Source organism: Bombina bombina, chromosome 7, assembly GCF_027579735.1.
Source record: "Bombina bombina isolate aBomBom1 chromosome 7, aBomBom1.pri, whole genome shotgun sequence".
NCBI lineage: Eukaryota > Metazoa > Chordata > Amphibia > Anura > Bombinatoridae > Bombina > Bombina bombina.
The window spans coordinates 458,829,459-458,857,367 of record NC_069505.1 but is presented as its reverse complement, the minus strand read 5'-3'; the positions used below and the strand labels follow the sequence as shown (position 1 = coordinate 458,857,367).

Sequence of the window (27,909 nt, the reverse complement as noted above, 5' to 3'; positions counted from 1 at the left end):
GGCGCAGTAATCTCAGGATAATAGGAGTCCCTGAAGAAGTCACCCAGGAAGCTTTAACTACATATCTCCTCCAACTTTTTAAACATCTTGACCCCCCCGCTAGAACTACCAGAATCTTCAATAGAAAGAGCTCATTCAGCCTAAAGACTGAGACCAAACCCAGCAAGTCCCCCACTGGATATAATCAAGAAATTTGTCTTCTTTCAACATAAGGAAGCTATTTGGAAACAAGCAAGAACCCAAGGCTCCATATCCTTCCAAGGGAGAAAACTCCAAATCTTCCAAGACCTCTATCCAACTACAATTGAAAAGAGACGCTCTCTCAAATGTATCTCTTCTTGTTCAAGCTGTTGCTAGAATTAGACCTGTTTTTAAACCTGTTACTCCTCCATGGAGTCTTAATCTTGTTCTTAGAGTTATTCAACAGGCTCCGTTTAAGCCCATGTATTCTATTGATATAAAGTTACTAACTTAGAATTGCCTGCCCTCCAGTGTGATCCCCTTATCTAATATTCCATTTGGATAAGGCTGTAGTTCGGACAAAGATGGGGGTTTTACCTAAGGTTGTCTCAACTCACATTATCTGTCTCTTTGTCCAGTCCTTCCTCTAAGGAGAATTTGTTGCATAATCTATGTGGCTTATATAAAAGTGGGTCAGCAGCCTCCATCCCGGGTTACGGCACATTCTACTCATGCGTTGTCTTCTTCCTGGGCCTTCAAGAATAAGGCTTTAGTTGAACAGATATGTAAGGCTGCTACTTGGTCCTCATTGCACACTTTCCTGAAATTGTACAGATTTGATGTTTTATCCTCAGCAGAGGAGTCTTTTGGGAAAAGGGTTCTTTAAGCAGTGGTGCCTAATGCTTAAGGACTGCCTTCCCTTCCTACATTTTTGGTGGACTCCACAGCTTGGGTGATGGTTTTGCCATAGATTATGTATGAATTTGTGGACTCTCACTACCATTAAAAAGAAAATAAATTGATGCTTACCTGATAAATTATTTTCTTTTTTGGCAGTGAGAGTCCACGAACCAGCCCTGAAATAATGTAGTGGTGGCAGTCTTAATGGACCTCTGTACCCCTTTTTATCTCTACTTTTCCTTATCCTCGGCTTTAACTACTGAGAGGGTAGGGGAAGTGGGAGGGATATTTAATGCTCTGCTTGAGGTGTCTTTGCCTCCTCCTGGTGGCCAGGTGAGGTATTTCCTATAGGTTATTAATGAATGTATGGACTCTCACTGCCAAGAAAGAAAAAAAGGCTAAGTTATCTTCCATCACCCACTAGGAGGTTGATTTCTGTATTACAAAAACAATTTACATTCGCCTGTTATTACAAGTGCAGAGACTCCTGTAATTACAAGATGTTTACTGTCTATTAAAGGGAAACAAAACCCATTCCTTACATTTTTCAGATAGAACATAACATTTTATACACTTTGCTTCATTCTCTTGGTATATTTTGTTCAAGTAGCAGCAATGCACTACTGGGAGCTAGCTGAGCACAGAGCCAATATAAAGACATGTGCAGCCACCAATCAGCAGGTAGCTCTCAGTACTGCATTACTGCTCCTGAGCCTACCTAAGTATGCTTTTCAACAAAGGATACAAAGAGACAAAAGCGAATTAGGTAATAGAAACAAATTGGAAAGTTGTTTAAAGTTGTATATTCTGTCTGAATCATGAAAGATAACACATTGGGTTTCATGTTCCTTTAATCTAAAAAAGAGGGAAAGTACCACAGTTTTGTTATCTGGTGTTATTGTCTGTCTGGGAAATGCACAAACTGTTTATGGTTATAAACACTAGATCATGTGATATGTAAACGCTAGATCATGTGATATAAACACTAGATCGTGTGATATAAACGCTACATCATGTGATATAAACTCTAGATTGTGTGATATAAATCTAGATCATGTGATATTAACACTAGATCATGTGATATAAATGCTAGATCATGTGATATAAACGCTACATCATGTGATATAAACGCTACACCATGTGATATGAAAACTGAATCTGCTTTATTTGTACAGATGAAGATAACTCTGATATAGTGAAATTTGAGATAACAGAAGATATGTTTACGTGTGATCAGGTGAAGACTGAGGAGGATGAAGTTCCTATAACTACGTCTACAGGTGATTAGCGCTTATTAAATGGACATGAAACCTATTTTTTTCTTTCAGGAATCAGATAGAAAATACAATTTTAAACAACTTTCCAATTTACTTTTGTTACCATTTTTGCCTCATGTAATTAACAGTTAAATTTGCTCAGACACGGCAGACGTTTTAGTGTGTAGCTTCGGGTTGGTAAACTTTCCCCTTTGTAAACTCAGATCCGGACTATTAGTGATATTTTAGATGGAGTTTAATTCATCAGTTGTAATGAAGTTGCCAATAAAGGTGGCATTAAAAGTACAACAATATAAAGAAATAAAGCAACATTTGTACACACAGGTAATAGTAACAAGTATCTTACATACAGTTCTGAGCAATTAAACATGTTCACAATATTGCATTGTACTGTCTAGTATAGGGATAATTGGAATACTAGTCCTGTATTGTCCCCATGTCAGGTATAGGGGCTGTTGGAATACTAGTGCTGTATTATCCCCATGTCAGGTATAGGGGCTGTTGGAATACTAGTGCTGTATTGTCCTCATATCAGGTATAGGGGTATTACTGTTATGTAAACGCATGTAAACTGTAATGTATATGGGCTATAGTGGGATTTTATTTTGAAAACCTCACAAATCCCTGTACTGTGTCTCACATTGGAATTCAGTTGGATTAAAGTGGAGCTGTATTTGTAGCTAGTAAAGTAACTGATTCCCAGCTAACTCATTTTACTACATGATACAGGTTATATTTATTGATGTGCTAATTTAGTTATATTGAATAATCTTAGAAACTGTAAATATGTGTATGAGGGACACAGGTGAGTTTCTATTTCTAAAATTGTATGCTCTGTCTGAATTACAAAATAATTATCTTAATAGGATATGAAACCCCAAAAAACTAAGTCTTTCTTTATAAATTATTGTTTAGAAACTATGCCCTGTTATAGTAGCCTCCTTTATAGAGTTAATAATGTTTGCTTCTATGTAACTGGTGTCTCCAGATCAGACCCGCCTCTTGATAGGGGCAAGAGGAGTAGGAGCACCGAGCCCCCCGCCTTATGGGCCCCGCACAGAGATGCTGCCAGTGTCAGAATCTGTGGAGCCTGTATGAGCAAACAAAAAGCTCCTGGTGTCAGTTATCAGCGCTACCAATGATAATCAACATTTACAAGCAGTGTTCTCTTTGCACAACATTTTCGCTCTATTGCAGTCTATGGGAGAATTTAACACGTTTGCGGTATCTGAAGTTTTCTCCTGTGCAATTTACTTTCAACTGGTAATATGCACACTAACCCACGCATGCAAAAAGCTTACTTCTAGCCATGTTTATGCTCGAGTGCTAAATAACGCCCCACTTGTAATATAGCCCTTTGTTTTTTATATGTTAATTTTATATACCTGACATTTATTTGGGCCAACCTTACACCTGTGTGTTCTACTTTAAGAGAAAAAACTTTGGGTTGGGACTGGGGTGGGTCATACAGTGGGCGGGACATAAGGTGACTGGGATAGGGGCCCCACAAATGCTAAGGGTGGCCCTGCTCCAGATCTAGTGATCTATAAAGTGTCTCACAGTTTTTCTGCTGCTAATACTGCTGCATTTATGTAGTGCTGACCTACCTTTTAAAGCATCAAAAATAATAATTCCCACATTGTATTCTTGGTAAAGTATAATTAAATCAATAGCACGGAGACTCTTCAGAGATACTTATTGTCACAAATTGTCATGATTCTCATTCTTATCACTATCTTTGCCATCATGCACATACTTTTGTTTACTAGACGCTGTCTCTTTAAATTCTCAACTTACCTGAACCAAGTCTATATAACCTGGACACGCCCGTTTCCACACTGCTTTAGTATTGAGTAACTAGGGAGTTTCCTGCAAGCACCTAGCCAAGAGATACAAGCCTTTTACGTTTTAATCTTTTGTAACAGAATTAACAGAGGATTTTCTCTAACTATCACAGCACAAGACTTTCAACTCCAACAGCTCACCTGCTGAGACAACGCTGAAAACAACAACCAACTCCTGATCACTTAAAACTGTGAGTTCACATGCTTACCTGGAACAACAACGCTGCAGGATTTATTACAAGCTTCATTTCATTACAGAAGTTTCTCAGTGAGTACACTTGTCTTCGTTTGTTTGCTAAAACAGCTCCTTCCTTTTCCCAGCAACTGTTTCAAGTTCCTATTGCTGCTCCACCCACTCTCTCTGTGTGAACCCACAGCGGCCACAGCCATCTCTCACTGTAAGTCTCAGACAGCCTGTCAATAAGAACTGCACATCCTCCCTGTTTCTGTGTGAACACACCGCAGCCACAGCACAAGGCTTACTGAGAGATCAGACTGCCTGTCTCAAGAACAACCGCACCAGTGCAGCGCTGCTGCATGTCTCCCTGACTGTGAGCTCGCTGACCATATTACCATTCATCTTCAAACCACAGTTTCAACTACTGATTCCTGTCTGCCTGCCCATTGTGGGTAAATGATGGAAATATAAGACTTTATATATTGACATTTGCCAAGGTACCAGGTTGTTACTGTAAAACCCTCAGACAATCTTACACTGTCTGGCAGACATTCATTTTAATTAGTGACACCGCAGTTGTGATCCACAAATCCACTCAATTCATAACAAAACACTAAAGCCATAACATGGATCCAGCGGAACTTCCCCAGGTTGTGCATTCCATTTCACAGCGAGTGGACCAAGTCTCTCAGGGTCTCAGAGAGCTCCAGATACAGGTTGACAGTCTCAAAAGTTTAATGAGAGACTCCTGTCCTGAACCGCAAGTCTGTTTGCCAGACAAATTCTCTGGAGACAGAGCCTTCTTCAATCAGTTCAAGAATGCTTGCAAGCTCCTGTTCACGCTCAAACCTAAGACGTATCACACAGAATTTCTCAGGGGTGAACCCAGGAATTGGGCAGACTCCTTCTTTGATTCTGAACATCCCATACTCGCTTCCTTGGATGATTTCTTCGCTTAGATGGGAATCCTATACGAAGACACGAATAGAGAGCTCACTGTTGAGTCAAATATGAGATCACTCAGGCAGGGGAAAAGACCTGTCGAGGAGTACTTGACTGAGTTCAAGCAGTATTGCAAAGACACTGAATGGAGCGACATAGCCCTGAGGAACCAGTATCGCCTTGGCCTGTCTGACCCCGTGAAGGACGAATTGGCACGCACAGAGCTACCCAGGCGGCTTGAAGGGTTGATTGCCCCGAGTATTCAAATCGATAGACGACTCAGAGAAAGAAGATCAGAAAGGGTGGCCTCTGAGGTTAAAACACCTACCATTCATCCTAAACTCAGCAGTACCCAGGTAGCAGAGCCAATGGATATTGGGTTTGCAAAGGGTCCATTACAACCCGAAGAGAGAATTCGTTGCAGGTTAAAGAACCTGTGTATGTATTGTGCTTCGCCATCACATTCTGTGAGACTGCCCCCTCCTACAAAGGCAGAAAAAGCATAAGTCCCACTATCATGATAATTGTCTAACAACCAAGGTCAAAAATGTAGCTTACTGTTCTCTCTCTCTCTCCTCCTACAGTGGGACCGCTTTCAAATCTGCAGTGAAGCAATCATCGATTCAGGAGCCTATGCTAGTTTCATTGATGCAGATCTTGTACATAAAAATAAAATACCCCTTGTGTTGAAAAGCAAACCAGTGTCTATCAGAGTCATTGATGTGACCCTAATCAGTACTGGGCCCATCACCCATCAGACCGTTCCTCTCAAAGTAGCTTCCTTGACATCACACATAGAGTATATATCTTTTGATGTGATAACTTCACCTTTATTCCCCATAGTTCTAGGGCTGCAGTGGGTTCAGATTCACCAGCCTACTATTAAGTGGAACGATCTACAGGTTTCGTTCGATTCAACTTATTGTAAGGATACCTGCTTTCCGCATCCAAGTATTTGCCATTTGAATGAGATACAGATACCAGCTGAGTATAACGATTTTCAACATGTGTTCAGCAAGAAGGAGGCAGAAACTTTACCACCTCATCAGCATTACGACTGCCCCATAGAACTCATTCCAGGATCCAATATACCCTATGGACATATCTATCCATTATCAAAACCCGAACTGGATCACTTGAAGACATACATCTCTGAAAATTTACAAAAGGGTTTCATAAGGCCTTCTACTTCGCCAGCTGGGGCTGGCATATTTTTCGTTAAGAACAAAGACCAATCCCTAAGACCGATTATTGACTACAGGGAGCTAAATAAAAGAACCATCAAGAATCGATACCCCTACCATTAATCCCGGAACTCATTGAACGACTCGGTCATGCAAGGATATTCACGAAATTGGACCTGAGAGGGGAATATAACTTAATACGTATTCGTCAAGGGGACGAGTGGCTTACAGCCTTCAGAACCCGGTATGGGTTATATGAGTATATGGTAATGCCATTTGGGCTGTGCAATGCCCCTGCCTTCTGGACATCTGTGTTATTGTTTACTTGGATGATATCCTTATATATTCAAAAGACTTGGAGGACCATAAAAAACATGTGAAATGGGTACCAACAAGGCTGCGTCACCATCGTCTCTATGCCAAACTAGAGAAATGCCTCTTCCACACTACAGATATAACCTTCCTTGGTTATCACATCTCCCCGCATGGCATTGAGATGGACAAGACCAAAGTTGACACAATACTGAATTGGCTGGTGCCAACAACCAGGAAAGAGCTACAACGTTTCTTGGGCTTGGCTAATTATTACAGAAAATTTATTAAACATTATTCAATGATCACTAAACCACTTACTAGCCTCACAAGTGTCAAGAACACTTTCCAATGGAACCCTGTTGCGCATAACATTTTAGAATGTCTTAAAAAAAAGTTTTGTGAAGCCCCTATCCTTCAATTTCCAGACCAAGAACTGCCATATATACTCTAAGTAGATGCATCGGATACAGCACTCTGATCCATCCTATCACAACGAAAAACCCCTGCTGAACCAATACATCCGGTAGCTTACTATTCGAGGGTAATGACTCCAGCCGAACTTAACTATCCCATAGGAGAGAAGGAATTACTGGTCATAAAACACTGGAGGCATCTACTCGAAGGTACCAAATACCCTATCCTGATTTATACAGATCATAAAAACCTGGAATACCTCCGCACCAGTAGTTCCCTCTCCTCCAGACAACTCAGGTGGAATCTTTTCTTCTCCAGATTCTCATTTCATATAACTTATCGACCTGGTAGTAAAGACGGCAAGGCAGACGCATTATCGAGGAAAGATACAATACCAATTCCTATTAACCATCCAACCACAATCATTCCTCCCGACCAGATCATCGCCCTTTTACCATCCTTCATACAAATTCTACAAAAAAGTCAAAAAGAAGAAACCGTTAAACCTAAGGAACCCCTCGAATTGAAAGGAGATGGTCTTTTATACTACAAGGACAAGATCTACTTACCTACTAACTTGCGCCAGACCATCCTGCGTGAAAACCATGACTCGCCTATCGCTGGGCATCTGGGTATTTCCAAAACCGTTGATCTGATTAGAAGGATATACTGGTGGCCTTCCCTCCAAGAACAACTAAGAGAATACATACTCTCATGCCCTACTTGCACGGTCTCCAAAACAGAAAGGAAAAGGCCTTTTGGACTTCTCATACCTCTACCAATCCCCGACAGACCCTGGCACACTATTGGGTTGGACTTCATAGTAGATCTACCACTGTCCAACAAACAGAATACTATTCTAGTCATCGTGGATCAGCTCACAAAAATGTCCCACTTCATACCTTACCACAAGCTACCCACATCATCCGAAACTGCATCACTGTTCCTCCACAACATCTTGAAGCTCCACGGGATGCCACAAGTGATCATATCTGATAGAGGTACCCAATTTACGTCACGTTTCTGGAGGCAATTATGCAAAACAATGCAAATTGAACACCGATATTCTACCTCGTTCCATCCTCAAAGCAATGGGCAAACGGTGCGTGTCAACCAATGGCTCGAACAATATCTTAGGTGTTATTGTTCGCATTAACAAACACAATGGTCACAGACCTTGGCAATGGCAGAATATGCGTACAACAACGCTGTGAACACCACCACTCCGAAATCTCCTTTTTATGCCAACTATGGATTTCACCCCTCATTCCGGCTCATTCCTTTTACAGATACTACTTGTCCCCAAGTAGACAACATCATTAACTCCCTTCTTGATCTCTTTCATCACCTGAAGGAGAACATCGCTGAAGCCCATACGTCCCAAAAACGTTACTATGACCTCAAAAGAAGACCTCCACCACCATATCAGGTTGGGGACCAGGTATGGCTATCCACTAAGCACATCAGGTTGAAGACTCCCTGCAAGAAACTCAGTGACACTTTCATAGGTCCTTTTCGTATTCTCAGAGTTGTCAACGTGAATGCAGTCACTCTTGATCTCCCTCCTTCTTACCGCATCCATCCCACATTCCACGTCTCTCTCCTAAAACCTTATCTGGCCACCTGACATGACACACAACATCTTCCTACGGATTGTTTTCCGGATGATGAGACTGAGTACGAGGTTGAGAAGATCTTAGATTCCTGAATATACAAAGGAGTCTTGCAATATCTTATACGATGGAAGGGCTATACGCCAGAAGAATATTCCTGGGAACAGTCTGATAACATCCAAGCTCCACGCTTGGTCTCCTTGTTCCATAGGCGGCATCCTTATAGGCCACGGTTTACAGCTGGTGGGCAGCTGCCTGGGGAGGGGGGTATGTCATTATTCTTTTCACTATCTTTGCCATCATGCACATACTTTTGTTTACTAGACGCCCCTTTCCACACTGCTTTAGTATTGAGTAACTAGGGAGTTTCCTGCAAGCACCTAGCCAAGAGATACAAGCCTTTTACCTTTAAATCTTTTGTAACAGAATTAACAGAGGATTTTCTCTAACTATCACAGCACAATACTTTCAACTCCAACAGCACACCTGCTGAGACAACGCTGAAAACAACAACCAACTCCTGATCACTTAAAACTGTGAGTTCACATGCTTACCTGGAACAACAACGCTGCAGGATTTATTACAAGCTTAATTTTTTCTACAAGATACGACGAGTCCACGGATTTCATCCTTACTTGTGGGATATTATCCTCCTGCTAACAGGAAATGGCAAAGAGCACCACAGCAGAGCTGTATATATAGCTCCTCCCTTCCCCTCCCAGTCATTCTCTTTGCCTGTGTTATACTAGGAAGAGGTAAAGTGAGGTGTTAGTGTTAGTTTCTTCAATCAAGAAGTTTTTTATTTTAAAATGGTACCGTGAGTACTGTTTCCCTCAGGGGGGTTTGGAAGAAGAATTCTGCCCTGAGGTTGATGATCTTAGCAGCTGTAACTAAGATCCATGTTGTTTACCACAGATCCAGATACAGGAGACATCTTCAGTGTGGAGACCGTGTCATGCTGTCTGCAGCATTTGGGGTATGTGCAGCCTTTTATTCTGAAGAGACTTAGTATTTCAGAAGATGGCTGAATATGTTTTTCCTTTTAGGGAAGGGGTAAGCAGTAGACCTATTTTCAATGAGGGTGTTACTGAAACCTGTTCATTTTTATTTTATGTTGACGTTTGGGCAAGGTTTATAATGAGGGCTATGTGCTGCATTTTTCATTATAAGACACTGGGGTTTTATATGTTTACGGTGGTTAACATTAATAACCGTTACTTGGGGTTTTTATTCCACATGGCTAAGTTTGCTAAACTGCTCCTCATGCGGTTGTTTTTCTTTCATGTAATTGGCAAGAGTCCATGAGCTAGTGACATATGGGATATACAATCCTACCAGGAGGGGCAAAGTTTCCCAAACCTCAAAATGCCTATAAATACACCCCTCACCACACCCACAATTCAGTTTTACAAACTTTGCCTCCTATGGAGGTGGTGAAGTAAGTTTGTGCTAAGATTTCTACGTTGATATGCGCTTCTCAGCATTGTTGAAGCCCGATTCCTCTCATAGTACAGCGAATGTCAGAGGGACGTGAAGGGAGTATCACTTATTGAATACGATGATTTCCCTAACGGGGGTCTATTTCATGGGTTCTCTGTTATCGGTCGTAGAGATTCATCTCCTACCTCCCTTTTCAGTTCGACGATATACTCTCAAATTACCATTACCTCTACTGATAACTGTTTCTGTACTGGTTTGGCTATCTGCTATATGTAGATAGGTGTCTTTTGGTAAGTATGTTTTTTATTACTTAAGGCACCCCAGCTATGGTTTGGCACTTTATGCATTTATATAAAGTTCTAAATATATGTATTGTACTTATATTTGCCATGAGTCAGGTTCATGTATTTCCTTCTGCAGACTGTCAGTTTCATATTTGGGGAATATAAACATCTTTTAAAAATGAAATGTATTTCTTACCTGGGGTTTAGTCTTTTTTTCAATTGACTACTTCTTACAAATTGCGGGCGGTATTAGGCCTGCGGGTGCGACAAATGCTAAACTTTATTGCGTAATTATTTTTTTTTTGGCGCGAAAAGGTACATCTATGACACAAGTTCGTCATTTCCGGCGTCATACTTGACACCGAGACCTTTCACATGGTTGCGTCGTTAGTGACGCAAGTGTGTCATTTCCGGTTATTTTTTGGCGCCAAAAAAGTTTAGTTACGTTGTGCGTCATTTTTTGGCGCCAAACTTTTTCATTATTTCAATACCCCATTGATGTTTGCCTCTTGATTTTTTCTCTATCAGAGGGCTATGCTATTTGCATTTTTTCCCATTCCTGAAACTGTCATATAAGGAAATAGATAATTTTGCTTTATATGTCGCTTTGACCCTGCCTCAGAAGCTTCTGCTGGAACATTGCTGCTTGACATCGGTTCTACAAAGCTAAGTGCATTTGTTGTAAAGTTGTAGAAATTATGTCACTGAATGTCATTTGTAATAGTTGTTTGATTAACTTTTACATTCAGATAATGTGTCCATCAGTAATAGTACATTGCCAGTTGCAGTTTCTTCAACTTCTAATGTGCATAATACCTGTAAATTTTTAAAGAATTTGTTTCTGATTCTATTCTGAAGGCTTTGTCTGCATTTCCACCTTCAAATAAATGTAATAGGTCTTTTAAAACTTCTCATTTAGTTGATGAAATGTCAAATGACCAACAATATGATAATTTATCCTTTTCTGATGAGGATCTATCTGATTCAGAAGATCCTCCTCAGACATTGACACTGACAAATCTACTTCTTTATTTAAAATTGAGTATATGCGTTCTTTATTAAGAAGTGTTAATTACTTTGGATATTGAGGTAACCAGTCCTCTTGACGTTCAGTCTAATAAACGTTTAAATGCTGTTTTTAAACCTCCTGTGGTTTCTCCAGGAGTTTTTTTTCCTATTTCTGATATGATTCTAAGGAATGGAATAAGCCAGGTACTTCTTTTATTCCTTTTTTTAAGGTTTAAAATATTGTATCCTTTTGCCAGCAAAATTTATAGAGTTTTGGGAAAAGATCCCCAAAATTGATGGGGCTATTTCTACTCTTGCTAAACGTACTACTATTCCTTATCTAAGGAAGGCCTATTTATATTCAGGTCATCTTTTCAGACCTGCAATTTCTTTGGCTGATGTTGCGGCTGCATCAACTTTCTGGTTGAAGAATTTAGCGCAACAAGAATTGGATTCTGACGTATCTAGCATTATTTGCTTACTGCAACATGCTAATCATTTTATTTGTGATGTTAGATCCATGTCTTTAGCTATATTAGCTAGAAGAGCTTTGTGGCTTAAATCTTGGAATGCTGATATGACATCTAAATCTAGATTACTATCTCTTTCTTTCCAAGGTAATAATTTATTTCGTTCTCAGTTGGATTCTATTATTTCAACTGTTACTGGGGGTAAAGGAGTTTTTCTGCCTCAGGATAAAAAAACCTAAGGGTAAATCTAAGGCTCCCCCCAAGGAATCTGCCTCCAATTGGAAACCTTCCTCAAATTGGAATAAATCCAAGCCTTTTAGGAAACCAAAGTCAGCCCCTAAGTCCGCATTAAGGTGCGGCCCTCATTCCAGCTCAGCTGGTAGGGGGCAGATTAAGGTTTTTCAAGGATATTTGGATAAAATCTGTTCAAAATTAATGGATTCAGAGCATTGTCTCTCAAGGGTATCGAATAGGATTCAGAGTAAGACCTCCTGTGAGAAAAAAATTTCTCTCACATATCCCAGTAAAATCCAGTAAAAGCTCAGGCTTTCCTGAAGTGTGTTTCAGACCTGGAGTCTTCAGGGGTAATCATGCCAGTTCCTCTTCTGGAACAAGGTTTGGGGTTTTATTCAAATCTATTCATTGTCCCAAAGAAGGAAAATTTATTCAGACCAGTTCTGGATCTGAAAATTTTGAATCGTTATGTTAGAGTACCAATTTTCAAGATGGTGACTATAAGGACTATTCTGCCTTTTGTTCAGCGAGGACATTATATGTCTACAATAGACTTGCAGGATGCATACCTTCATGTTCCGATTCATCCAGAACATTTTCAGTTTCTAAGATTCTTTTTTCTAGACAAGCATTACCAATTTGTTGCTCTTCCATTTGGCTTAGCAACCGCTCCAAGAATCTTTTTCAAAGGTTCTAGGTGTCCTACTCTCTGTAATCAGAGAACAGTGTATTGCGGTGTTTCCTTATTTGGAAGATATCTTGGTACTAGCTCCATCTTTACGTACTGCAGAATCTCACACGAATCAACTAGAATTGTTTCTTCGGAAACATGGTTGGAGGATCAATTTACCAAAAAGTTTCTTGATTCCTCAGACAAAGGTCACCTTTTTTAGGCTTCCAGATAGATTCAGTGTCCATGACTCTTTCTCTAACAGACAAGAGACGTTTAAAATTGGTTGCAGCCTGCCGGCACCTTCAGTCTCAGTCATTCCATTCAGTGGCTATGTGCATGGAAGTTTTAGGTCTCATGACTGCAGCATCGGACGCGATCCCCTTTGCTCATTTTCACATGAGACCTCTTCAGCTTTGTATGCTGAATCAATGGTGCAGGGATTATTCAAAGATATCTCAATTTAATATCCTTAAATCCCAATGTACGACACTCTCTGACATGGTGGATAGATCACCATCATTTAGTTCAAGGGGCTTCTTTTGTTTGGCCAACCTGGACTGTGATCACAACAGATGCAAATTTTTCAGGTTGGGGAGCTGTTTGAGGATCTCTGACAACACAAGGGGTTTGGAAATCTCAAGAGGCGAGATTTCCAATACATATTTTAGAACTCCGTGCAATTCTCAGAGCTCTTCAGTTTTGGCCTCTGTTAAAGAGAGAACCGTTCATTTGTTTTCAGACAGACATTATCACAACAGTGGCATATGTCAATCATCAGGGTGGGACTCACAGTCCCCAAGCTATGAAAGAAGTATCTCGAATACTTGTTTGGGCGGAATCCAGCTCCTGTCTAATCTCTGCGGTGCATATCCCAGGTGTAGACTATTGGGAAGTGGATTATCTCAACCGCTAGACTTTACATCCAACATAGAGTTTGAAAGACTTACATTTCATGGTGTTCTTCTCATGAATTCTCCTGGCATTCTTTTAGAATTTCTAGAATTTTTACAGTTTTTTCAGGATGGTTTGGATAAGGGTTTGTCTGCAAGTTCCTTGAAAGGACAAATCTCCGCTCTTTTTGTTTTATTTCACAGAAAGATTGCTATACTTCCTGATATACACTGTTTTGTACAGGCTTTAGTTCGTATTAAGCCTGTCATTAAATCAATTTCTCCTCCTTGGAGTCTTAATTTGGTTCTGAAGGCTTTACATGCTCCTCCATTTTGAGCCTATGCATTCTTTGGACATTAAACTACTTTCTTGGTAAGTGTTGTTCCTTTTGGCTATCTCTTCTGCTAGAAGAGTTTCTGAGCTATCTGCTCTTTCTTGTGAATCTCCTTTTCTGACTTTTCATCAGGATAAGGCGGTTTTGCGGAATTCATTTGAAATTTTCCTTAAGGTTGTGAATTCTAACATTAGTAGAGAACTTGTTGTCCCTTCCTTGTGTCCTAATCCTAAGAATCCTTTGGAAAGATCCTTACATTCTTTGGATGTGGTGAGAGCTTTGAAATATTATGTTGAAACTACTTAAGATTTCAGGAAGACTTCTAGTCTATTTGTTATATTTTCTGGTCCTAGGAAAGGTCAGAAGGCCTCTGCTATTTCCTTGGCCTCTTGGTTAAAGCTTTTGATTCTTCAAGCTTATTTGGAGTCGGGTCAAGCCCCGCCTCAGAGAATTATAGCTCATTCTACTAGTTCAGTCTCTACTTCGTGGGTTTTTAAGAATGAAGCTTCAGTTGATTAGATTTGCAAAGCAGCGACTTGGTCCTCTTTGCATACATTTACTAAATTCTACCGTTTTTATGCATTTGCTTCTTCGGAAGCAGTTTTTGGTAGAAAAGTTCTTCAGGCAGCTGTTTCAGTTTGATTCTTCTGCTTTTGATTTAAGTTTTTTTCTTTCAAAAATGAAAATAAACTTATTTTTTGGGGTTGTGGATTAATTTTTTCAGCGGTATATGGCTGTTTTTATTTTATTCCCTCCCTCTCTAGTGACTCTTGAGTGGAAGACTCCACATCTTGGGTATTGATATCCCATATGTCACTAGCTCATGGACTCTTGCCAATTACATGAAAGAAAACATAATTTATGTAAGAACTTACCTGATAAATTCATTTCTTTCATATTGGCAAGAGTCCATGAGGCCCACCCTTTTTATGGTGGTTATGATTTTTTTGTATAAAGCACAATTATTTCCAAATTTCCTTTGTTGATGCTTTCTACTCCTTTCTTTATCACCCCACTGCTTGGCTATTCATTAAACTGAATTGTGGGTGTGGTGAGGGGTGTATTTATAGGCATTTTGAGGTTTGGGGAACTTTGCCCCTCCTGGTAGGATTGTATATCCCATACGTCACTAGCTCATGGACTCTTGCCAATATGAAAGAAATTAATTTATCAGGTAAGTTCTTACATAAATTATGTTTTTTCGCAGTAGACCTATTTTCAATGAGGGTGTTACTGAAACCTGTTCATTTTTATATTATGTTGACGTTTGGGCAAGGTTTATAATGAGGGCTAGGTGCTGCATTTTTCATTATAAGACACTGGGGTTTTATATGTTTACGGTGGTTAACATTAATGACCGTTACTTGTTACTTGGGGTTTTTATTCCACATGGCTAAGTTTGCTAAACTGCTCCTCATGCGGTTGTTTTGGGCCTACTCGGTCATCGGTCCTGATGGACGGGGCCTATTTTCGCGTGCTTAGACGCTCTCTGTATTCTGACTAGAAGGCAGCTGGCTTTAGCTCCGGTGGTGCTTAAACAGAGTTCTTCCTCTCCAGTTTATTTTTCCCTCAATAATTAGGGTGCAATAATTTTTGGAAGCATTATTTAGGATAGTGTTAATTTTGGAGTCAAATTAACGTTTATAAGCATTTTTTTAAAAATGATAAATGCTTTAAACCGTTTACAAAAAAACGTGTACTGTGCCTTTAAATAATAAAGTGAACCAAAGTGTTTAAATGACTTATTGGTCTGTTCAGCATGTCTGACATTGAGGAAACTCAGTGTTCTATGTTTTTAGATGCCATTGTGGAACCCCCTCTTACATTGTGTGCCTCTTGTGAAAGGGCCTTACAATGTAAAAAGCATATTTTAAATAAAGTAAGTGTGCCTAAGGATGATTCTCAGTCTGAAGAGAATCAGGATATGCCATCCAATTTTCCCCAAGTGTCACAACCTTTAACGCCCACGCAAGCGACGCCAAGTACATCTAGTGCGTCTAATTCCTTTACTCTGCAGGAGATGGCTGTAGTTATGTCAACCATCCTTACAGAGGTATTATCTAAATTACCAGTGTTACAGGGTAAACGCAGTAGGTCAGGTATTAATGTAAATACTGAATCCTCTGATGCTTTATTAGCTATTTCCGATGTACCCTCACAGTGTTCTGAGTTGGGGGTCAGGGAATTGCTGTCTGAGGGAGAAATTTCAGACTCAGGGAATGTATTGCCTCAGACAGATTCGGACACTATGTCCTTTAAATTTAAGCTTGAACACCTCCGCCTATTACTTCAGGAGGTTTTAGCGACTGGATGACTGTGACCCCATTGTGATACCGCCAGAGAAATTGTGTAAAATGGATAAATATCTAGAAGTACCTACTTACACTGATGTTTTTCCGGTTCCTAAGAGAATTTCGGAAATTATTAAAAAGGAATGGGATAGACCAGGTATACCGTTTTCTCCCCCTCCTACTTTTAAGAAAATGTTTCCCATATCAGACGCCATTCGGAACTCGTGGCAAACGGTCCCTAAGGTAGAGGGAGCAATATCTACCCTGGCTAAGCGTACAACTATACCCATTGAGGACAGTTGTGCTTTCAAAGATCCTATGGATAAAAAATTAGAGGGTCTTCTAAAGAAATTATTTATTAATCAGGGGTTTCTTTTACAACCTACGGCTTGCATTGTTCCAGTAACTACTGCAGCATCTTTTTGGTTTGAGGCTCTAGAAGAGTCTCTTAAGGTGGAGACTCCGTTAGAAGACATTTTGGATAGAATTAAAGCTCTCAAGCTAGCTAATTCTTTTATTACTGATGCCGCTTTTCAAATTGCTAAATTAGCGGCGAAAAATGTATGACTACTGTGGACTTAAAGGATGCTTGAATCATCATCAGTTTCTAAGGTTTGCTTTTCTGGACAAACTATCAGTTTGTGGCTCTTCCCTTCGGGTTGGCCACAGCACCCAGAATCTTCACAAAGGTTCTAGGGTCTCTTTTGGAGGTTCTCAGACCGCAGGGCATAGCAGTGGCGCCTTATCTGGACGATATTCTGATTCAGGCGTCAACATATCATCTGACAAAGTCTCACACGGACACAGTGTTGTCTTTCCTGAGAACTCACGGTTGGACGGTGAACATAGAGAAAAGTTCAATTGTTCCACAGACAAGGGTTCCTTTCTTGGGGACTCTGATAGACTCGGTAGCCATGAAAATATTTCTGACGGAGGTCAGAAAATCAAAGATTCTAAACACTTGCCGAGCACTTCAGTCCATTCCTCGGCCATCAGTGGCTCAGTGTATGGAAGTAATTGGATTAATGTTTGCGGCAATGGACATCGTCCCGTTTGCTCGCTTTCATCTCAGACCACTGCAGCTGTGCATGCTCGGACAGTGGAATGGGGACTATGCAAATTTATCTCCTCAGATAAATCTGGATCAAGAGACCAGAGACTCTCTTCTTTGGTGGTTGTTGCTGGATCATCTGTCCCAGGGGACTTGTTTCCGCAGACCCACATGGGTAATAGTGACAACAGACGCCAGCCTTCTGGGCTGGGGTGCAGTCTGGAATTCCCTGAAGGCTCAGGGTGTTTGGACTCAGGTGGAGTCTCTATTTCCAATCAATATTCTGGAACTGAGGGCAATATTCAATGTGCTTCAGGCGTGGCCTCAGTTGGCTTCGGCCAAATTTATCAGATTCCAGTCGGACAACATCACAACTGTGGCTTATATCAATCATCAAGGGGGAACAAGGAGTTCTTTAGTGATGAGAGCAGTATCCAAGATAATTTGTTAGGCGGGGGCCCACTCTTGTCATCTGTCGGCAATCTACATTCCAGGAGTAGAGAACTGGGAAGCTGATTTTCTAATTTGAAAAACTTTTCATCCGGGGGAGTGGGAACTTCACCCGGAGGTATTTGCCTCATTGATTCTCCGATGGAGCAGACTGGAATTGGATCTGATGGTATCTCGTCAGAATGCCAAGCTTCCGAGATACGGATCCAGGTCATGGGATCCTCAGGCCGAACTGATAGACGCCTTGGCAGTGCCTTGGTTGTTCAGTCTAGCTTATGTGTTTCCACCGTTTCCTCTCCTTCCACGTGTGATTGCTCGAATCAAACAGGAGAGAGCTTCAGTAATCCTGATAGCGCCTGCGTGGCCACGCAGGACTTGGTATGCGGATCTAGTGGACATGTCCTCTCTGCCACCGCGGAAACTTCCTTTGAGACAGGACCTTCTCATTCAAGGCCCTTTCCAACATCCAAATCTAATTTCTCTGCAGCTGACTGCGTGGAGATTGAACGCTTAATTTTATCAAAGCGAGGATTCTCTGATTCGGTTATTAGTACTTTGATAGAGGCTAGAAAGCCTGTCACTAGAAAAATTTACAATAAGATACGGCGTAAATATCTTTCTTTATTGGTGTGAATCCAAGGGTTACTCATGGAGTAAAGTTAGGATTCTGTCTTTTCTCCAAGAAGGATTGGAGAAGGGGTTATCAGCAAGTTCCTTAAAGGGACAAATTTCTGCTTTGTCAATTTTGTTTCACAAACGTTTGGCAGATGTGCCGGATGTTCAGTCTTTTTGTCAGGCTCTATCTAGAATTAAGCCTGTATTTAAACCAATTACTCCTTCCTGGAGTTTAAATTTAGTTCTTCGAGTTCTTCAAGGGGTTCCGTTTGAACCTATGCATTCCATAGATATAAAATTGTTATCTTGGAAAGTTCTGTTTTTGGTTGCTATTTCTTCTGCTCGAAGAGTTTCTGAGCTCTCAGCGTTACAGTGTGATTCACCTTATCTCATATTTCATTCTGATAAGATGGTCTTACGTACCAAACCTTCCTAAGGTTGTTTCCAATAAGAATATTAATCAGGAAATTGTTGTTCCTTCCTTGTGTCCTAATCCTTCTTCTAAGAAGGAGCGTCTGTTACATAATCTGGACATAGTTCGTGCCTTAAAGTTTTACTTGCAGGCAACTAAGGATTTTCGTCAATCATCTTCATTGTTTATTCTGTAAAGCATAGGGGTCAGAAAGCTACGGCTACCTCTCTTTCTTTTTGGCTGAGAAGTATCATCCGCCTGGCATATGAGACTGCTGGACAGCAGCCTCCTGAAAGAATTACGGCTCATTCTACTAGGTCTGGATTGTGGTCAAGAGATCCTCAGGCGGAGTTAGTAGACACGTTAGAGGTACCTTGGATTTATCAACTAGTTTATTGGTTTGCTCCGGTTGTGCTCCTTCCTTGAGTTATAGCTCTGATCAAACAGGAGAAGGTGTCTGCAATCCTTGTATGTCCAATGTGGCCACACAAGACTTGGTGCGCAGATCTCATAACGATGCCGTCTGCTCCTCCATGGCATCTCCCCCAGAGATCGGACCTTCTAGCTCAGGGTCCTTTCTTTTATCAAAATTTAGATTCTCTGAGGCTGACTGCATGGAGATTGAACAATTAATTTGAGCTCAGAGAGGTTTTTCTGTTACAAGACGTATCTATCATAAAGTGTGGAAGGTGTGCTTATCTTGGTGTGCTGAATTCCTCCTTACACAAAGTTAGAATTCTGCCTATTCTTCAGTTTTTACAAGAGGGACTTCAGAAAGGTCTATCAACTAGTTCTATTTAGTGCCAGATATCTGCTTTTTCTGTTTTATTACATAGAAAGTTGGCAATGTTGCCTGATGATCAATCTTTTGTTTAAGCTCTGGCTAGAATCAGGCCAGTTTTCAAACCTTTTGCTCCTCCTTGGAATCTTAAAATTATTCTTTGAGTTTTACAGCATTCTCCAATTTAGCCTATGCATTTCCTTGATATTAAGTTGTTATGTTGGAACGTATTTTTTTGTTGCCTTTTTTTTTTTTGCTCAAAGTCTCAGAACTGTCTGCTCTTCAGTGCGATCCTCCTTATCTTTTTATTTACCAAATATGTACCAAATAAATCAGGAAATTGTTGTGCTGTCTCTTTGTACTAAGCCCGGTTCTCCTAAAGAGAGATTACACAATCTGGATGTGGTCAGAGCATTAAAGTTTTACCTTCATGCTACCAAGGATTTTCGTCAATCTTTTAGCTTGTTTGTAGTTTTTTTCTGGTAGATGGAGGGTCAAAAGGCTACTGCTGTTTCTTATGATGGCTTACTTGGCATAGCCTTCAGCTTGTCTTACTGCTCATTCCACTCGTTTGGTGTCAGCGTCTTTGGTCTTTAAGAATGAGGCTTCAGTTGAACAGATCTACAAGGTTGCTACCTGTTCGTCCCTACAAACTTTCACAAAATGTTACCAGTTTGATGTTTTTGCCTCGGCTAAGGCATAATTTGGGAGAAAGGTTCTTCAGGTGGTGGTGCTTAGAAACTAGGTGACTGCCTTAGCTAAATTAGAGGAGAAAAAAAATGAGATCTCACAACTGCACTCTTGTCACATATTAGACCGAGTTTAATCACTTAAGGAATTATATCCTATATGTAAGTGATCAAAAACACTATCATCAGAAAAAGAGAATTTACAAAATATCATACAAATATGTTCTGTACAATAATGAACACCAGGAGAGATACATAAGCACAAATACAGCAAGAGGGCTACTTAGCTCAGGTGTAGGCGTAAGTTACAATAACAAAATGTAGTGTCCTCTTCGAATCAGAGTCCAATTCCCTTTTCCACCTATATGGAATAGTCCTCATTGCGTGTTGCGGTGAAATCTTTGTTCAGTAAAAAAGAGCCTTATAAGCTGTCCAATAATCTCCGTATAGGATCTTGGTCGGCAGCTAAGAAATTCTTAACCTATCCAAACCACGGAGAAGTCGGGGTAAGTGGCTGTTGCCTGCTCCCACAACGGTCTGTCAGTTTTTGAAGACAGCTGATAGACTAGGAACAAAGGTGTGTGCTGCCAGTCCCGTCGGTGATTGGAGTGTGCTAAATCTCATATGCAGCCAGCAACCGGGTTGCCCCTGCCTAAACAAAGCTGCTGAGATGTCGGTTAAATAGCCCAACGCCTTCTCCCACCTTGGACTCAGTTAACAGTGGTATATACAACACCTAAGTAAAAAAGCCTCAGCATGAGCCAGATAAAGATGAGTGTATACTCCTTGGTGTAAGGATAAAGCCAATGTAAGTTTCACCTTTGAAAAGGCTTCTTCCGGGCATTTGTATCATGTTGTAAGCTCCTCCTTATAAAAGGAGAACCAGGTGTGTTGCCCTCCGGAAAAGTATGCCGGTGAATATAAGTTCCTATTTGATGTAGGAAAGCTAAAATGAGTCCGAAAAGTAACATTGTTATATGTGGTATAACTATTTGTGCTTGAAACTAAAGTACAGAACATTTACAATTACTTTACAATTATATTACAAAGTACTACAGCAGTATTGGTACAACTTTAAATAGAACAAAATTTGCTATTTACAAAAACAAAATATTTTAAATAAATAGAACATTAGTAGACAGCAATTAGACATTTGGGAAGAAGCATTGTTTTTTACTTTCTATTTAGAGGAAATGTCCTAGGTTTAATTCTTCATTTAAGCCTATGGGACCAAGTGTGTCTAGATCGAAATTCCACCTACTCTCATGTTGCAGAATGATTCTCTCTCGATCCCCACCTCTAATACCCAATCTAATCCGATCTATGCATATTACTTTAAAGTCATGAGGATTTGAGTTGTGGGTCATTTTGAAGTGTTGTGCAATGCTTGAGTCATCTACTTCTTTTTATGTCTCTAAGGTGTTCTAATACTCTGTCACGTAGTGGCCGTGTCGTTTTACCTATGTAGAACAGGGAGCAACTGCATTTTGCTAAATATACAAGTCCCTGTGTTCTACAAGTAATTTTTTCACGTATCTTATATATAGGGTGACCATATTGCCGCTTTAAAAAGGTAACCCTGACATATGTATTTTTCATATGTGTCCCTTTTTAAAGCGGCAATATGGTCACCCTACTTATATACCGTACCATTTTTTGCTGCAAAGTATCTTGCACGCTCAATATGATTGCATGCTTTACACAATCTGCAAGGGTAACAACCAGGTTCAATCTTAGATTTTTGTAACCAGTTGATTGGGGCAGAAGGTCGGACATAGTGACTATGTACTAGACTGTCACAAAGATTTGGTGCTCTACGAGCAGTCAGTGGTTGTGTAGTTAGTATAGTACTAATCTTTGCATCCATCAATAATAATAGATCTGACAGCCCGATGTGGGAGCAGGCGTCGGCCACTTACCCCGACTTCTCTATGATTTGGATAGGTTAAGATTTCTTAGCTGCCGACCACGTTTGAGATTTTGTTCACTCCCCTAGGGCTGCCATATCAGATAATTGAACACTACAAGAACCTATACGGAGATTATTGAACAGCTTCTAAGGGAAGGATTCCCTCTTCTTTACCGAACAAAGATTTCACCACAACACGCAAGGAGGACTATTCCATATAGGTGGTAAGAGTTAAACTCTCTGATTCGAAGAGGACACTACCTTTGTTATTGTAGCTTATGCCTACACCTGAGCTAAGTAGCCCTCTTGCTGTATTTGTGCTTGAGTGCTAGTAAGCTTGCAAGCTGTTCTTCTGCTATTAGTATCTCTCCTGGTGTTCATTATTGTACAGAACATATTTGTATGATATTTTGTAAATTGTCTTTTTCTGATGATAGTGTTTTTTGTTTACTTACATATAGAGGCCGAATTATCAAAGGTCTTGCGGACCTGATCCGACAGAGTGGATCAGGTCCGCAAGACCTCGCTGAATGCGGGGAGCAATACGCTCTCCGTATTCAGCATTGCACCAGCAGCTCACAAGATGGGCCGCCAGCCACCCGTACTCGATCGGGTTGAATTGTGGCGATTCCTGTCCGCCTGCTCAGAGCAGGCGGACAGGGATGTGGAGCAGCGGTCTTTAGACCGCTGCTCCATAACTTGTGTTTCTGGCGAGTCTGAAGACTCTCCAGAAACATGGGCCGTCAAGCTCCATTCGGAGCTTGATAGATAGGCCCCATAGGATATAATTCCTTAAGTGATTAAAGTCGGTCTAATATGTTACAAGAGTGCTGTTATGATATCTCTTTTTTTCTCCTCTAATTTTATATATATATATATATATATATATATATTCATACCTTTGTCCAGACCCCCTATTTGTCCTGAGCTTAGTATTCTATACTTATTAGGTGACTGCCTTACCTATTAATCCCACCCTAAATGCTTTGTGGACTCCACAGCTTGGGTATAGATTCCAATATATTTGAGTAGGATTTTGTGGACTCTCACTACTGTTAGAAAGAAAATAAAATTTATTTTTACATGATAAATTATTTTCTTTTTTGGTAGTACGAGTCCACAAACCGCCTTGTTTTTTGGTAGCGGCAGTCCTAGTTTGCACCTCTTATCGCACGTACTTTTCCCTATGCTCAGTTATGAACTATGGGAGGGAAGGAAAGTAGGAGGGATAGTTAAATGCTCTGTTTGGGGTGTCTTTGCCTCCTCAGGGTGGCCAGGCGATAAGTCCCCTATGTAAGAATAGGATTTTGTGGACTCTCACTTCCAAGAAAGAAAATAATTTATCAGGTAAAAATACATGTTATTATTTTAGAAATTTGGCACAAGTTGATACCATTTTGGTTTTACCAGTATTTGGGTCTCTAAGTCTTTCCAGGTAACCAATCCTTATCATCCGTATGGTATACAGCTAGCTGGGGAGCTGCTAATTATCCCAGAAGGGATAATATATTTACATATATCTTCAATAGAGAAAATAATCTCACTCTTGTGGTGGGTGTCATTGACACTTGGTAAAGTGACACCCACCACAAGAGTGATATTCTTTTCTCTATTGAAGATAGAGATATATATATATATATATATATATATATATTTTTTATATCTATATATATATATATATATATATATATATATATATTTTATATCTACTATACCACCTGGGGCCTTTGTTTTAGTTGTCTACAAGCAGTAGTTTATAAAGATTCTTTTTGGACTGAAACAATTGTATTACTAAACTTTTCTGTGAACACAATTTTAAAAGGTCTAAATACTTTAGGTAGAAAATGACAACAACATGAATTTCCATTTAGTTCAGTCTTTGACTAAGTGGTACTTAAAAACAGTCCCTAATGTTCAGTAAACTGCCCGTAAGCCTTAGCATAGAGCCGGGGAAAGGTGTAGGGGTCACAGTGTCCGCTACAAGGGTAAGGGTTCCTGGCTAACTCTCATAATAAAAATAATTATGGGCTAGATTATAAGTGAAGTACAAAATATCACTTGAGCTCCACTAAGTAATACCAGCACAGACAAATGAGAAGCATTACACTCTCAAGAGCGTGCTTCCATAGGCTCGAATGATAACATCGTTCTCATGCCGTGAAGGGGGTATGTCTTGCAGAGATGAGAAGCAAATTGTAAATGGATATGAATATATACATATATATTTATGTTTATATGTGTATATATATTTACGTGCTAAGCATATACATATATATTTACAGGGAACACACAGTTCCCATAGATAGAACAAAACGGCACTGCAAACACCCTACAGCCGCAAACTTTAGCCCCCAAAAACTGCAGTGCAGTTACTTTATTAAAAAATAAAGATGCTACTGTCTTTGTTTTTGAATAAAGTATATTACACTGTATTATGGGGGCATTTAGTGGACATTTATAAAATTAACCAGAGATCTGATCTCTGGTTAATTTTCTCAGTGCTAATTGCTACCACACGCTCGATGTAGCAATAACCAGCCACTTGTCATGGCTGGTTATTTATCGCTCACCCGCAAACTGACAAATCTGTTGGTTTCAGGCGTGCAATTGTAAGGCCTCCTGTTTCATGTGACAGACATCAGCCGATCACCGACTAGTATATGTATACCCTGTGAGCTGGTGCCTCAGAATGTGTGCATATAAAAATACTGCAAACATTGATAATGGTAGTAAATTGGAAAGTTTATTTAAAACTGCTGCTCTTTCTGAATAATGAAAGCTTATTTTAAAGGGCTATGATACCCAAATGTTGAAACACTTGAAAGTGATGCAGCATAGCTGTAAAAAGCTGAAAATATCACCTGAACATCTCTATGTAAAAAGAAAGATATTTTATCTCAAAAGTTCCTCAGTAGCCACATCCCATTGTAAAGGACTTCTAAGCAGCAAATCAGTATGTCTGTCTCGGGACAGCGAAAGGAGCGAGCTTATGTGCACTCTCACCTTATTTACCTATTCAGCTTAAGGAAGTTTACAATGAAATCTCATGAGAGTTAAGTGAAATCTCATGAGATCACAGTAAAAGAGTGACCTCAGCACTGTTGATTGGCTGCTGTTCATTTCTTCATTTTTTTTTTTACCTGCAGCTGGGCAGCAGCTGAAGTATAACTTTTTACACAGCACTTACTCTGGTGAGCTGAGGAGATGTAAAAAAGGAAGATATTTTACCTTACAGAGATGCTCAGGTGATATTTTCCTGTCAGCTTTTTACAGTTATACTGCATCAGTTTCAAGGGATTTAACATATGAGTATTATGTCCCTTTAACTTTAGTGTACTTATAATAAATAACGTTACTTCCATTGTGTTTCTTATTGACAGGTGAATTCACAAACTGCAATGATCCTAGCCGTTATAATGAGAGTGCAGAAGTTTATTTAAATCTTCAAAATCAAAGAAACCAAGTTGGAAATATATGTTCTGAATGTGGGAAATGTTATATTCAGAAATCACATCTTATTAGTCACCAGAAAATTCATACAGGTGAAAAAGCATTTCCATGTTCTGAATGTGGGAAATGTTTTACACAGAAAAGAAGTCTTGTTACTCATCAGAAAATTCATGAAGAAAGAAAAGGATTTTCATGTTCTGTATGTGGGAAATTTTTTACTATAAAATCAGATTTTTTTGTCCATCTGGAAATTCATACAGGGGAGAAGGCATTTTCATGTTCTGACTGTGGGAAACGTTTTAGTCGTAAAAAAAATCTTAAGAAGCATCAGAAAATTCATACAGGGGAAAAAGCATTTTCATGTTCCGACTGTGGGAAACGTTTTAGTTGTAAAAGAAATCTTATTATGCATCAGCTAACTCATACAGGGGAGAAAGCATTTTCATGTTCTGACTGCGGGAAATGTTTTAATCGGAAATCAAATCTTATTATGCATCAGAAAATTCATATCGGGGAGAAAGGATATTCATGTTCTGACTGTGGGAAATGTTTCACTTGGAAATCAACTCTTACTAATCATCAGAAGATTCATACAGGAGAGAAAGCCTTTGCATGTACTGACTGTGGGAAATGTTTTACTCGGAAATCAACTCTTATTGGCCATCAGAAAATTCATACAGGAGAGAAAGAATTTTCCTGTTCTGACTGTGGAAAATGTTTTACTCTGAAATCGACTCTAATTGGCCATCAGAAAATTCATACAGGAGAGAAAGCATATTCATGTTCTAAATGTGGGAAATGTTTTACTCTGAGATCGACTCTTGTTAAGCACCAGAAAACTCATAATAAAGGAAATCCTGGAATTATCATCCACACAATACCTAGTGCTGATGATGACTACATGTGATCCCCTGGGGGGGGGGTGCAGTTTTGGAGCTGTTTAAGACCCCTTCTGCACCTCAAGCATTTAAAAGTGTTCCTATATAGGTTTGAATAGCCAAGTGATTACCTGGAGCCCCTTTGTATTTAAGTTATAAATATAACAAAAAGCCCTTATTTATATAATGAAATTTAGATACTGTTGAGGGCATTATAGTTAGGTGATCACTGAGGTGTACAGGGTAAGCCCTTACAATATCAAAAATACAAGAGGGCTCCAAAAGCACGTGTCTAGAATAGGATATCCCCCTAGCTACATAAAATGCATTGTGGTGAGAAAAAAAAAATCATTCAATTGCCAATTTCTATAGAAAAGCATTGTTTTATTTTCCAACAACCTTGTTTATTAAAATTGTAATAAAATATAAATTTTTCCCCTTTTGTTGTAGAGTTCTGTCATATGATATAGATGAAATAATGGAATAGTTTGAATCTGCTAGTTCAGCAGCTAAGGGGTGAAATGTACATTAAACACAGATTGTAATGTAAACTTTTCTTTCTAATGGTAGTGAGAGTCCATAAATTCCTATCCTTACAAATAGGAAATACACCTGGAATGATACCCATTCCAGCCACTGTGTCTATATAGATGATTAATTCTGTATATTAAGGGTTTATATTACTTTACAGAGACTAGTTATGCTGCTGAGCTCTAGCTGTAAACGTTATAAGTGTAATGTTTGTGAATGAAGTGGCAATTTAAAACCTTAAACCTACACAGTTGTACTTATAGACCAGGGACACGTTACTACATACAGTACTTGTGTTGTGCTGTGCTTATTCATTTGGTCTAAAATAAACTTTTTTTTAAACGTTGTATACAGATGAGAAAAAATAGGACGACTTGTCCTGCAGCGCCACCTTCTGGGTGTTTTGTTATTTTCACAATTGGTCACATAAAAATACCATTAATATTTACTAAAAATAGAAAAATGTAATGGGGTTTTAAAAAGAAAAAAACTCTATTCAGAATATCTCTTAATCCTTTTTTTATTTAAAAATATCAACATACCATATGATAACGCACCTAGCGATTATATATATATATATATATAAATAAAACTATAATCACGTTTGTAAAGCATCTGTCGCCAGTTGCGCACTCATCCTCAAAGGAATGTTGGATGCACACGCAGCCACCTCAGCGCGAGACAGCTCCAGGAGCTGCAACTCTCAGCTGTAACATAACAGCTGAGAGCTGGAGCTCCTGAAACTTCAGGCATCTGCCGCATATGGAGCCGGAGCGCGATCGGTGCTCCTCCTCCATATGAGGCCAGATGCCTGATCCTTACAGACGGTGACACTGTGTGTGTCACAGTCTAACGATCCTCTGCTGATGCCAGCGGGAGGTGTGGGAGTT

The 27,909-nt window shown here is 39.7% G+C and overlaps 1 protein-coding gene across 1 annotated transcript; it reads left to right on the top strand.

Annotated features, from left to right (window-relative positions):
- The first annotated feature begins 1,286 nt into the window (after positions 1 to 1,286).
- Positions 1,287 to 26,923, top strand: LOC128635990 (gastrula zinc finger protein XlCGF8.2DB-like). Its single transcript, XM_053689064.1, has 2 exons — positions 1,287 to 2,141; positions 25,541 to 26,923. Exons 1-2 carry the CDS (start codon positions 2,081 to 2,083, stop codon positions 26,515 to 26,517), a joined length of 1,038 nt encoding a protein of 345 aa, XP_053545039.1. The 5' UTR covers positions 1,287 to 2,080; the 3' UTR covers positions 26,518 to 26,923.
- The last annotated feature ends 986 nt before the right edge of the window (positions 26,924 to 27,909 follow it).

Coding starts and splice junctions, on each gene's coding strand:
- LOC128635990 (XM_053689064.1), top strand. CDS start 2,081: ATGTTTACGTGTGATCAGGTGAAGACTGAGGAGGATGAAGTTCCTATA. Junction 2,142..25,540: donor TCCTATAACTACGTCTACAG/GTGATTAGCGCT, acceptor TCTTATTGACAG/GTGAATTCACAAACTGCAAT.